This window comes from Monopterus albus, unplaced genomic scaffold (assembly GCF_001952655.1).
Source record: "Monopterus albus unplaced genomic scaffold, M_albus_1.0 scaffold459.1, whole genome shotgun sequence".
NCBI classification, from domain to species: domain Eukaryota; kingdom Metazoa; phylum Chordata; class Actinopteri; order Synbranchiformes; family Synbranchidae; genus Monopterus; species Monopterus albus.
In genome coordinates, this window is record NW_018128339.1 from 113,075 (window position 1) to 126,851 (window position 13,777).

The 13,777-nt window shown below is 42.3% G+C and overlaps 2 protein-coding genes across 2 annotated transcripts in view; one reads left to right on the top strand and one right to left on the bottom strand.

Annotated features, from left to right (window-relative positions):
• Nucleotides 1–5,278: 5,278 nt before the first annotated feature.
• prdx6 (peroxiredoxin 6) lies at nucleotides 5,279–12,266 on the bottom strand. Its single transcript, XM_020587494.1, has 5 exons — nucleotides 12,078–12,266; nucleotides 9,971–10,127; nucleotides 6,106–6,249; nucleotides 5,750–5,896; nucleotides 5,279–5,550 (listed from the first exon to the last, which is right to left on the bottom strand). Exons 1-5 carry the CDS (start codon nucleotides 12,167–12,169, stop codon nucleotides 5,425–5,427), a joined length of 666 nt encoding a protein of 221 aa, XP_020443150.1. The 5' UTR covers nucleotides 12,170–12,266; the 3' UTR covers nucleotides 5,279–5,424.
• A 1,104-nt stretch (nucleotides 12,267–13,370) lies between these two features.
• The window catches only part of plpp6 (phospholipid phosphatase 6), a 6,429-nt gene continuing 6,022 nt past the window's right edge, over nucleotides 13,371–13,777 (top strand). Inside the window, exon 1 of the mRNA XM_020587495.1 lies at nucleotides 13,371–13,776. Within this exon, the coding sequence (XP_020443151.1) occupies nucleotides 13,574–13,776 (203 nt within the window). The 5' untranslated portion in view covers nucleotides 13,371–13,573. The remainder of the gene's footprint in view (nucleotide 13,777) is intronic.

Consider the following 13,777-nt stretch of genomic DNA (forward strand, 5'->3'; position numbering starts at 1 on the left):
GGCCGGCTCAGTGCAGCATGCACTGGTGGTCTGTGGAGGGTCTGGACTTGATAGCTGTCTCTTTGTGAGAGTTAGAGGTGCTGGTAAGTGGAGTTTGTTACCTTTCAATGGACAAGAAGCTTCTCTGTTTCCAGACTTTGTGTTATGCTGGTAGCGTCATATATGCTACAGACATGATAGTGGTATTGTTCTGCTCATCTAACACTCAGCATAAAAATGAAGGAATGTGCATCCCAAAATATCAAACCTCAAAGCTGCCTACGAGAAAAATGGGGGAAACGCTATGTTAAAGGGTTCAAATGTAATCTAATGAGTATACTGAACACACATGTTGAAAACATTATTAATGACTAAAAGTGATTTAGTGCTGCCACAATTTGTGGCCAGGCTGATGGTCTGTGTTTGATGTCTTCTCTTAATGGTACAGTCCCGTGCGTTATGTCACCCATCCCCGCCCCCCAACACACACACACACACACACACACAGGAATAGTTTATGGAGTGTGCAGCCATTTGCCTTGTCGCCATGATAAAGCTCCTAATGCTGTACTGGGGGTTGTTTTAGAGCCCAGACACCCTTAGCCATTACTCAGGTGATATGCCAGCATCTGATGATCAATGTGTCTCTAATAAAGAGAACAGGGGGTGCAAAAAGCAGGAAAAAGACAGCCATATTACTTGAGAGAGATCAAGATAAGCACAGAGAGTGATTTCACTTTTACCTTCCCATTCATCATCCTTTTTGTTTAGAGCACTAACCAGCCCTAACCTGCTCTGCTATAACAGTCTGACTGAATGCTGTACTTACGAGGCGACATCAAAACCATGACATTTATCAAGGCACTCGGATCATATGCTTTCATCACTTTTATCATTATGTGTTCACCCTCTGTACATGCAAGTATGTACATGTCTGCTGAAGGTCCCATTGACCTGTGTTTTAGTAGGAGTGAGGAAAGCTCAAGGGTGAATGTCAACTATGAGGCAGTTAATGTTCCTTAAAGTTCAGCCAAATCCTGAGGTCAATGTGTATATTTCTGTTTATCTGTCTGACCTTCATTTTGTGCATGTCTTACTGTCAGTACCTCCTAGTTGTACTTGATAAGTTAGTACACAGGTTTAGCAGCAATTTCAGAGGATAACCATAAAGAGGATTAAACTGAACGGTGAGCGAGGAGGAAACAAAGAGAAAGACTTGACAGTGCAGTGTTTTGTCTCTGCATGAGAAAGGAAAGCCAAAGAAGCAAAAACTTTGATAACTGGGCTTGGGTGAGATGGGGGAGGTGCTTGTGTGAGTTTGTGTTTTCAAGTGTGTGGGAGATGTGGAGAGTGGGGCAGGCAGGAGTGCCAGGCTATGTAGGAGGGAGAGAGAGTGAGAGCACGTCTGGAAGGCATCAAGTCATAGCTCGGCATATGTGCGAGTACATGTGTGTGCGTGTGTGCATGTGTTTTGTAGCTCCTCTGGTCCCTGGCTTGTTAACCTGGAGGTCACAGGCAGCTTTGGGTGATGAAGTCAACGCCTGGCACACAGCATGGGAATAATGACCTTGTCCATAGCGACCTCATGAATAAACACACACTGAAACAGACACAAATAGTGTGTGTGTTCATGGTGTTTTTATGTCAAAAGGCCTGCAGCACTTTAAATAAATAGCTTGATATTTTGAAAAACATGCTTATTCACTTCTTTCTGAGAGTTAAATAAGAAGAAAATAAACAAGTAAATAAGAAGATTGATACCACTCTCATATCTGTCTCTTAAATATGAAACTACAACCAGCAGCCGGTTAGCTTAGCTTAGCATAAAGCTAAGATTAGCTGTTTCTCTGTTTCTGAGGAGAAGCAGCTAGCATAGGTCCATAAGTAACATCTACCAGTACCTTTAAAAGTCAGAAATGGTTTATAATGAGCCATTTACATATATTTTAGAGGTTGTTATGCCAAACCACAGTTTGTTCATTTTGGTTTTGTAGATATTAAACTATATACATATATTATGTTAATTAGTCAGCTTTAGAGATGCTGATAGGTAGATTTAGTTACCTTTTGACCAGGCTAATTGGTTCCCTGTCTGCATGCTTTATGCTAACATAAGCTGGCTGGTTGCTTTATATTGAACAGGCAAATGACAGTGGTATCAGTTTAATTATTTATCTTATGGCAGGAAAGTAAATTATGTCAAATGTCAAATCATTTCTTTATATCTCTGAATCCTCACAGTAAGATATAAAGTAACCCTATGAGGTACTAGCATAAAGCTTGTTTACCTGGTGCATGGGAATGAAATGGCTGGATCTAGTGTTCCCATCTTTTTCACTACATAGGCTAAATGATTCATAATGTCACAGTAACCATTTGTACCATTTCAACCACTAAAATACTAGGAAACAACTTCTAACATGCCTTCAGCATCCGTTTGTAGTTTCAGATCAAAACTCTCATTTTGCTTTGTTCAGGATTTGCAAAATGTCTGGTCATCAGTTCTCTGGAAAACTGGGGCCTGTTGTGTTTGAGGGGAAATCTTTGAGATAAGCTGAGTTCTGATGGGAGGCCACTCCTTTCAGAGCACAGTTTATAACTTTGATCAGCAGTATGGTGTGTATGTGTGTGTTATAAAGAGGGAAACCAGCAGCTGGTATTGTGTTTGTGTTTTGCCCCGTGAGACCTGGGCCAGGCTCGTATAGTATTACATGTACTAGTGTTGCTGAGGCAAGGTGGGGTGAGTTGGCTTGATAGCCAAGAAGTGTGGGGTGACAGATGAACAGGAGGGAGCGTGGTGGAGAGGGGGGAGGTGGGTTGGTACTAGGCAATTAAGCCAGTGCCTGACACCCAAAGCGCTTCTCATTCTCTGGCACAGGCTATTGTCGTCTGGAATTTGAGAAATGCATTTGATCAGTGTGATGTGTCTGTGGGTGTTATTTTGGACGACTCCTGGGGACAAACAGCCACCAGAGAAGGAAAAAGGAGAACAGACAAGGGAGGTGGAGGACAAGGGTTACCTGATGAATACATGTACTTTCATCACACACTGCACATCAAGGATAATGTAGGCACTGTGCTTTGATCAGTATTATCCTATTCCACACAAAAAGAGATTATGCAGTCTGCTGAAGAGACCTAATTTTGCAGGGAGTTTGTGTTGAGTAACTGATTAAAAAGAAAAAAAAAACAACTAATATTCCAGGTCACATTGTGTGGATGACAGGAGTGAGATGAGGGAGGGCAGTGAGATATTTTATCTGGCTCAGCAGACTCTCTCCCTCCTCACTCAAAGGGAATCCCATCTTTTCTCTTTGACCTCGCCATTCCTTAGACTTAAAATGACTGCGAGGCCAGTGTGTGTGTGCATATGAGCTCAGTGTTCACTTTCAGTACAATTAATACAATCCTCAAACATGCAATTTTGGAGGGTTGAATAAGATGAAACCTACACCCCAGTCCTGGCTACAGTGTCTGGTCTACAGTTGAGGCCATCTTCTGAGTGTTAGTTCATGCTTTTATCCATCTTCAGATGTGGGATGTTGTTATGAGTTCAAAGTTATTCTGTGAATTTGTATTGAGGTCATTTAGTATTATATCCAGCTCGTGGGGGCGCTGGAGTCAATCCCAGCTGACACCGGGGGAGAGGGAGGGTACACCCTGGACAGGTCACCAGTCTATCACAGGGCTGACACAACCACACACACTCACACCTAGGGGCAATTTAGAGTCGCCAGTCAACCTAAGCTGCATGTTTTCAGACTGTGGGAGGAAGCCAGAGTACCCAAAGAGAACCCACACAGGCACAAGGAGAACATGCAAATGCACAGAAAGGCGCTGGGTCAGCCGGGGCTCAAACCCAGAACCTTCTTGCTGTGAGGTGACAGCACAAACGCTGCTCCCCTAAAAAAAATACATGCAGGACTGTTAAATCAGTTTATAACCTGTGCCGTTTGTGTAATTAATCCTGTTATTCAAACAAACTAAAGCATTTTCACACAAAAAAAAAAATGCTGCGACAGTGCAGTGTAAGAAGTTCTCAGGTCCATTACAATGTAAAAACTGAAAAATTTCTGCTTTCAACTTTCTACAAAGGTACTGCCAGCAAAATGAATTTAAAGTATCACAAGTGACTGATATGCCTTTATATTTAACAGGTTGTTAATACTGATGCATCAAAATGTAAACAAAAATTTGTTGCAGTTTCAATATCTTTAAATGATGTTAGCTAGTTTAACCAAATGGTTCTCAACCCAAGGATCAGGCCCCATTCAAAGAGTCACCAGATGTACTGAGGGGTGGTGAGAGGAGTAATGGGAGAAGAGAGAAGGAAAAAAACAGTCCTGCTACCCAAACTTGTGCCTTTTATATACATTTTTTTCCTCATTTAAGCATTTGTTTAAAGTACGTTTTATTTGTTTGGGCCTCAGTTATTGAAATGAAGCCATGTGTGAAGTTTAGAGAAATGTCTTTATGAAGGAACTGCTAACAAATACACATCTGAAACATGACAAGGGGCCCAGGCAATATACTGCTTTGTTTATAGTCAAAAAGACTTGAAGGACACTGGTGTGACCTCTAGCATCATGCTGTATTAGAAGAGGTTTTAATAGGAATTTAATTTAAAAGTCAGTCTAAAGTACCCACTAACTTCATCTGTCAAGTTAAGCACATTTTCCCCTCAGAAATGTAGTGGCATAAGTAACAAAATTGATATAGTTAAGTGCAATTAACTTTAAAGTGTACTTGAAATAATTACTTCAATCACACCCAGTCCTCTTGGACCACATGACTTGTAGGTTTCATCTTCCTAGTGCCACTACTACTAGAAATTTAATAGACAATGGTACAGTAAGACATCTACACAACAGGTGAATTAGCCTGCAGTGCTGAACAGGCAAAATGATTAAAATTCAGAGTAAATGGGAAATTTAAGAACCTGCTGCACACTGTGCAAGTCTGCCTAACAGGGCTGAAAGTGGAAATCAACATAATGCTGCCAGTTTCTTTTGTTTATTTATTTATTTTTTTAATAAAGAGTCATTTCAGGACACAGTACCACTCCCTCTCTCTCCAATTGTTAAGCTGATGTTTTCAGACTGCTCCATCAGTTTGTTTGCATACACTGACACCTATTGTTTAAAGTTGACACTGCAAAAGAAGCACAGTGATATTTCTCTTTTAGATCGTAGCGCAACACCTAGTGGCACAGCAAGTCAGAGCAGAGGAAGCCGTTACCCACTTCCTCTTCCTTTGCTATACCAAACTGTAAATTGTGTGAAAAACTCAAAGACTTCCAGAGAATGTGAAGTGTCTTTATTGAGGCAGGTTTAACAAGGCACTGTGTAATGACACTAAATATTTTTTCCATTGTTGGACATTATGCCTGACTTGGGCCAGTCAAAAAGCCGTAGACTAGTGCAGGATGTGGTCTCTAGTGTCTCTTTAGAGGTGAGTGTAGCGCAAGTACGTCTTCCCAGAAGGCACCTCTTTAGTGGTCACACCGTTGGGGAAGAGAGCAGCAGCTTCAGCCACAGAGAGTGATGGAATGACCATGACTTTGTCACCAGGCTTTAAAAACAAAAAAGTGACAAAAGTTTTGTACAGTCTAAGAAGTAGCCTGCATTGTAATGAAGTGAGAGGCTGGAAGTGTGTTTAAAATTTAGACTGAGGTCAATTCTGTCTCTGACCAACCAAATTGTTGGAAACAGCCTGTGCTGACTTGGTTTTCAGTAACATACACCGACACCTCTGCGAGTACACAGTTTACCTTCCAGTCGACCGGTGTGGCAACCTTCTTCTGTGCAGTGAGCTGCAGAGAGTCGATCACTCGGAGCAACTCGTCAAAGTTCCTTCCTGTGGTGGCAGGATAGAGAATGGACAGCTTCAGCTTCTTGTCAGGGCCAATCACAAAGACCTGGAGTGGGTTGACATGACACAGAACACCCAGAATATGCTGCTGCTTCAGATCTTGTTGCAAATATGACCATTTAAAAAAAAAAAAAAAAACTTGTACTTGCCCATTGGCCAGTACAGATTTTACTCTGACTTAGTATTAATTTTAGAGGAGACTGCCTTTGGTCTTGTGTATGATAAACATAAAAACATTAAGTACAGGTTACATACACATCGAGCGGTGAGGGGCATTCCATCCTTGTCTTTCTCATCAGGGTCCAGCATGCCCAGCTGGACAGCCAGCTCTCTCTTATCATCAGCGATTATGGGAAAGGGCAAAGTGTGGCCAGCCTCATTGTTTACTGCCATCACGTCCTACACAGAGGGAAAGGACAAGAGTTCAGCCTCTACACATGTATGACACTACTCTTAAGTTAATAAGTCTCACCATCCCTGCAGCACATATATGATGGTGGCCAGATAACCCCAGCCCCCAATCTTTAAATCTTGCATGAGCCATAAAATAGTTATGAGCACTGGTCCATGCACTGTGACTGTAGTGCCAACTCTGCTGCCTCACAGATAAAAAGAGAAAGAAAAAAAAAAAAATTCTGGAAGGCAGAGAGAGAACATTTGGCTCAAAGAGCATGTAATGTTCTACTTTCTTGGCAGGGAGGCAGGCGGTGTTACTGCAACAACAAATCCACCTGAGGGATACCGGTCCAATCAACTTAACTCTGTTCCCTCTAGGACCAATCACTGGCCTCCGTGAGGAGGCGTTGTTGTAATGTGACAACCCGGTTAAAAATCTGTCTGGCGCATACAGATTAACTCATAAATGTCTGAGTACTCCATTCCTGCCAGATAACGCTATGAAGAGCAAGATGCAAACAGGGGCCAGGTTTAAAGCTGGAAGGTTACAGACACCAGGGGCCACACTATTATCCCACCATTAGGATTCCACCTAAATGTTACTAAAAGCTCCTAGGTAAGAGTTTTTTCTTAAGAACAGTTCAGAAGCCACTGAGAGCAACTTTAAATGGGGGGACCTCCTGAAAGGCAAAGTAATAAGCAGGGTTGACCTAATTCTCACCATAATCCTAGATTCATTTATTCACTATGTCTGTTAATGGCAGACAGGTGACCCATCTCTGTATGTGAAATAAAATAAACAGCAGCCTGAACACACAAAAAAAAAAATTATAGAAATTGAAATCCAAATTTCAACTTCATGTAAAAACATTATACTGAATTTATAACAAAGCTGAAATTTAAACAAAAATGAAACATGTTCCAACTATATTAAATGAATTTCATTTAAAAACCAATTCTGAGATGCAATTTGTTGTTTTTTTTCCTGGTGTCATTGGATTGTTTCAATTTCTTGACGTGATCCTCATTAACTCACCCACCATCAAAACAGGCTTTTTAAAACTGTATTTCTCAAAAACAAACAAACAAACAAAAAACCCTGATGTTTATCAAGAGCCCTCTTGACTGCCTCTTAATTTCTCACTTGGGAGCTACTTTCAGTGCAAAACTTCTTTGTAGCTTAAGATCAGAAACTTGGGAGTCCAAATTTAAGTCTATCACTCTTAGTAGCTTCAAATCTCACCCAGTTACCAAGACGTTTTCTTAATAAAAATAAACAAGCGCGCGCGCGCGCACACACACACACACACACGTGCTGTAGAAGTGAGCTGCATTTCAGGTTCCCTCGTCCTGAAATTAGTGGGGTTTTGGTTAGACACCTGAAATAAGCTGTGGTTAACACAAACATACACCAGTAAATACCTCTTATGATATTTAAAATGCTTTTACATCTTAAAAAGGTGGTTACTAAAAAAGCGGCTAAGTGAGACTACAGAGACTGTTATGACCGTTAAAATCCCAGACAGAGACCTCTTCTCACTAGTCCGCCTTTACAGCCTCGTATTTAGTCTCGTGCACTTACAAAATTCCAACTGCTACAGCCATGATCAACAGCTAGCTCAGGTCACGGCAAGAGGAACAGATTTTGTAGGAGAGGTAAGCACTATAAATCAAATTACAAGTTGGAAGCTGTGGCCACTGAAGCCATGGGACTGTGGTGTGATTGGTTTATAGCCTAACAATAGCTTTTTACTTCAAAATTATAAATGCAACACTTTTGTGTTTGCCCCCATTTTCAGGCCTATTTCTCTCAAATATTGTTCACAAATCTGTCTAAATCTGTGTTAGTGAGCACTTCTCCTTTGCCGAGATAATCCATCCACCTCACAGGTGTGGCATATCCAGATGCTGATTAGACAGCAATCTCTGATTGCATAGGTGTGCCTTAGGCTGGCCACAATAAAAGGCCACTCTAAGATCTGCAGTTTTACTGTATTGGGGGGTCTGAAAACCAGACAGCATCTGGTGTGACCACCATTTGCCTCACACAGTGTAGCACATCTCCTTTGCATAGAATTGATCAGGTTGTTGATTGTGGCCTGTGGAATGTTGGTCCTCTCCTCTTCAATGGCTGTGCGAAGTTGCTGGATATTGGCAGGAACTGGAACACGCTGTCGTATACGCCGATCCAGAGCATCCCAAACATGCTCAATGGGTGGTGACATGTCCGGTGAGTATGCTGGCCATGCAAGAACTGGGATGTTTTCAGTTTCCAGGAATTGTGTACAGATACTTGGGGCCGTGCATTATCATGTTGCAACACGAGGTGATGGTCGTGGATGAATGGCACAACAATGGGCCTCAGGATCTCATCACGGTATCTCTGTGCATTCAAAATTCAATAAAATACACCTGTGTTCGCTGTCCATAACATACGCCTGCCCATACCTTAACCCCACCGCCACCATGGGCCACTCGATCCACAATGTTGACAGCAAACCACTCACCCACACGACACCATCTGCCCTGTACAATGAAAACCGGGATTCATCCGTGAAGAGAACATCTCTCCACAGTGCCAGACGCCATCGAATGTGAGCATTTGCCCACTCAAGTCGGTTACGACAATGAACTACACTCAGGTCGTGACCCCGATGAGGACGACGAGCATGTAGATGAGCTTCCCCAAGACAGTTTGACAGTTTGTGCAGAAATTATTTGGTTATGCAAACTGATTGTTACAGCAGCTGTCTGGGTGGCTGGTCCAGATGCTGGATGTGGAGGTCCTGGGCTGGTGTGGTTACACGTGGTCTGCAGTTGTGAGGCCGGTTGGATGTACAGCCAAATTTTCTGAAACGCCTTTGGAGAAAGCTTTATGGTAGACAAATGAACATTCAATTCATGGGCAACAGCCCTGGTGGACATTCCTGCAGTCAGAATGCCAACTGCACGCTCCCTCAAAACTTGCGACATCTGTGGCATTGTGCTGTGTGATAAAACTGCACATCTTAGAGTGGCCTTTTATTGTGGCCAGCCTAAGGCACACCTATGCAATAATCATGCTGTCTAATCAGCATCTGGATATGCCACACCTGTGAGGTGGATGGATTATCTTGGCAAAGGAGAAGTGCTCACTAACACAGATTTAGACAGATTTGTGAACAATATTTGAGCAAAATAGGCCTCTTGTGTTCATAGAAAAAGTCATAGATCTTTGAATTCAGCTCATGAAAAATGGGGGCAAACACAAAAGTGTTGCGTTTATAATTTTATTCAGTGTAGTTTAAGAATCCAAAAGTCTTTTTTGTCAAGGGAAAACAGGGCAATGTTAACTTCCAGATTGGCCTTTTTTTATAGCTACAATATTCTATTCAACTGTAATTTAAATTATAGTTGTGGACATTCAAAAAAACTGCAGGAGCGTGGTTTTGATGAAAACAGAGACTTTGGGTTTAGATTGCAGGTCAGCAAACACATACTTAAACTGAGACCAACAGGTGGAGTTTAAATGGGGCTTATGACACTACTGTTAATGTTTCTAGATAGTGAACCACCTGCAAGCTTTAAAATGTTCTACAATAAAAGTACATGAATGTTAATTACAATAATTAAGTGCCTCTCCAGCCACAGCAGTCTGCTAGTTCAAAGTTATCCTTTCACCTCTGATGCTCCACAGTGAAACAGAGATGGAGGTATACAGTATGTGTGCAGTTTAATGTCCAACCTTGCTCCAGTTATGGTGATCCTCAACACTGTCAATGGACAAGGCAATCATCTTCACATCTCGTTTCTTGAACTCGTCGCTGAGCTTGGCAGCACGGGCCAGCTCAGTGGTGCAGACAGGAGTAAAGTCCTTTGGGTGAGAGAACAGGATACCCCACCTGCAGAGGAAAACAGATGTCAAGGAATAAGACATTTATGATATTATCTGGCTCAGAAAACCCAAGGCCATGTTCTATGTACAAGTAGCCACACAACATGAAGACAGCTAAAAGGTCAAAGCTGCACTGACGCAAGATGAGACTTTTCATGCTCTTACTTCTATAAGCCTTTAATGGACTTCACATTCTGTGTTTTCTGTATTTATGCCTTGACACACCCATATTTCTTATCAGGGACACAGAGTCCAGAATTTGAAACTAATTTAAAGAGTCAAAAAGACTGACAAGAATCAAGAGCACAGGGAGTGGGAGCTCCCACAACAGTAAAAGGAAGAAACAGCTTTGGGGAGGAAAAAGAAAAATACACACACACACACACACACACACACACACACACACACACACACACACGACTGAGAACATTCAGCCTCAGCCACAGATGGTGAATCTGAGCAAGACTCAAATACCAAGACAGTAAATCCAGCTGTGTCGTACTGGGGGTAGCCAGAGCATGTGATGGTGGTGGTGGTGGGGGGTCAGTGGCAAGGCTGACATGAGTTTTCCTGCAAAGGCATCACTGGAGTGTAACATATATGAAACTCTTGATTTTTATAGAGCCTAATTCACTTCAAAAACCACATGAATTTTCATCATAGGACTCCCCCCCCCAAAAAATTTGTTCTGAAGTGTAGTCACATGTAGCAGAGGCAACAGCTCCTCATTGAGATCAGATGATTATGGAGCAACCAGAAGCCCAGATTAGACTGGAACATTGTTCGTTTAAGCAATCTGGTATGGTAAGGTTGCTTCACAGTCCCAACTCCAATCCCACTAAGGGAAGAAGGAAGTAATCACAGCTGGGCAGTGTCCTTGTTTTAATAGGCAGGTCACATGCTTTTGAAAGCACAACACACATAATACAGGCCTTGCCCTAGTTGTGCTTATGCCTCACCAATGAACCGGCCAGAAAAAAACAAAACAAAAAAAAAACACTATACCCAGACAAAATGATACCAAATATATAAATGTAAGTTTGCTGCCATGACTCTTTCTGGACAGAAGCTAATATCAGCTATTCAACAACACAAAAAGGTTCCTACAGTACATCTTGGAGAACAACAACTTCATAAGTGTAGGTGTGTCCCCTATCCTACCTGTGTGACCCCATGTGTCAGTCAGGACTTTCATGATGACTGTCAATTAAATTAAGATGTCATTTAATTTAATAATCATGCCAGGAACAATATAAATGCTGAACATACAAACTAAGGTTAGTCAGTGTGTCACTGTCTGCTTTAAGCTCATTACTGGGTGATTGTCTTTTTTAAAAGTCTTCCTTTAAAGTGTATTTTTAAATGAGGATGTCCTGTGTGCTCTGCCAAAAAAAAACACACAATGTGGATGACAAAACCAATTAAGTGAATACTCATCATGAAAATGATGATTTATATTTTAAAAACTAAAAACCACTCACCTTTGTCCCGTTGAAATATACAGGTAACATTGACAGCTTTTTCTAAATTGGCACAGGTCAATAATACCAGCCTCCTATCTTGAAGAATGTGTCAGTTTTTAAACATGTTTCCTTATCCCGAAAAGTGGATACACAATGAGCAAGTCCTAGTTTTCAAACATGCATGACTTGGGGCAATTGTATGATTATCAATAAAAGGACACTACCCAGTTATGATTACTTCCTTCTTTCCTTAATGGGAAGAGATGTGGGACATTGACGGGGATTCTTCATTGTGAAACTGTTCTAGATTAAAAACGCACACACACACACGCCTTGTTTTTGAATTCAGCATTAACCCGTTCTCGGCTCCTCAGTCTTGCAAAAAAGCCTTCACGCTAACAACTCACACTGCCCAGTCAAATGTAGTAACGTTACGAAGCATACTCCAAAACGAAGACAGAACATACTAGCTAAACTGAAGCCTGTGTACTTACGAGCTACCCAGAAAACTGTGGAATTTGATCCTGCCGATGGTTGTATCAGCTTCGAAGTTGGGGAACTCGTCTCCCAGCAGTAACCCAGGCATGGTGGACCCTTCTGTACAGCTCAGGTTCAAACGCAACAGAAGCCTATTATTCTCGTCTGTTCATGGGGTCTACCACGTGGGCATGGAGAAGGGCGTGGTTAACCTTTGTACTTAGGTTATTGACCAATCGGAGCAAAGTAATGAAGCTACACGTTTTAAAATAACTTTATTAAACGATCAAAACGTTACAAACATCGGTTAATGTAAAATGCATAAATTTATAAAAAAGGATTCACAATTCAATTTACCAAATTATAAACCTATATACTTAAATCAATGACGTCACTGTCACAATCCCTCATTTAATGAGGGGTGTTCTATTTTTACAAAAATAGCTTCCTTAACTCCTCTCTCAAACCAGCGATGTTCTCTGAAGAGGATCTGGACTTCACTGTCCTCAAAAGAATGTCCTTTGTCCCTCAGGTGGAGGTGGACTGCTGACTCTGGTCCACTGGAGTTGGCCCTCCTGTGTTGGGCCATGTGTTTGTGAAGCGGACTGTCTGGCCTTTCTGGATTGTGCAGTCCACTTGGGAGGGGGCAAAATCCTGAAGGTAGAAGTATATCAGAAACCTACACCAGTACCTGCTTTTTGACTCACACCATCCACTTCAATACAAACTGGGAGTCATCAGAACTTTAAATCACAGGGCAGAGGAAGTGCCCACAACTGCAGAAGGGGCCAAGAAGGAGAAATTACACATCCAGAAGTCCCTTGGGGCTTGTGGATACCCTAAGTGGGCCTTCACCAAAGCAAGGAAGAGGCCCAACACCAACAGGGAGAAACCAGAAACAAGAAGGGACAACACTGTCATCCCTTATGTGGCTGGTTTATCAGAAGTTAAAAAGGATCTTTCACAACCACAATATCCCAGTTAACTTTAAACCAGGGAACACCCTGCGGCAGAGACTGGTCCACCCAAAGGACAAAACACCCAGAACATAAACAGAGTGATGTGGTGTATGCAATTAAGTGTAGTCAGGAGTGTAATGACTTGTACATTGGTGAAACTAAGCAGCCGCTTCACAAACACATCTAGAAATCTAGTCCAGTTGATTATTTCTAAGTTTTTTCAGCTTACTATGACCTGGATGACTGAGAATCTGCACAGACAGATTTTTAACGCGCCATCTTGTATGTAAAAATCTAAAATACGCCTATGTGTCTGTGGGGGGCGGCATTGTGCCACGCAGCGGACAGCCTGCGGAAGTCTATTATAAGAGGAAGAAGAAGCTTCGTAAGGACAACAAAGATGGCGATGCAGATCAAACACAAACGACGTGACATGAATTGTCAAACGTACAATAGATAAGATATTAGAGCGACAGCAGCGCAGCAGTGAAGAAAACTTACTACTGCGGTGCAGCTACAGTGAATCCTTTCGGTTGCTATAGTTAACGACAAAAATGCCTTCTCCTAAAGCTAAAAACCCCAGTCGCAGCGGAGGAAGTCCCGTGCTCGGCAGCTCCAATGGTCGCTACGATTTCGTGTCACTGACGAAGCCACTGAACAAGTCCTCACCGCCGCACCTCTTCCAGCGGCAGGGCTCCGACCCGACCACTGCCCGGCTCCGTTGCCCGGAGAGCCCCACTCGACGCCGTGGCTCCGGA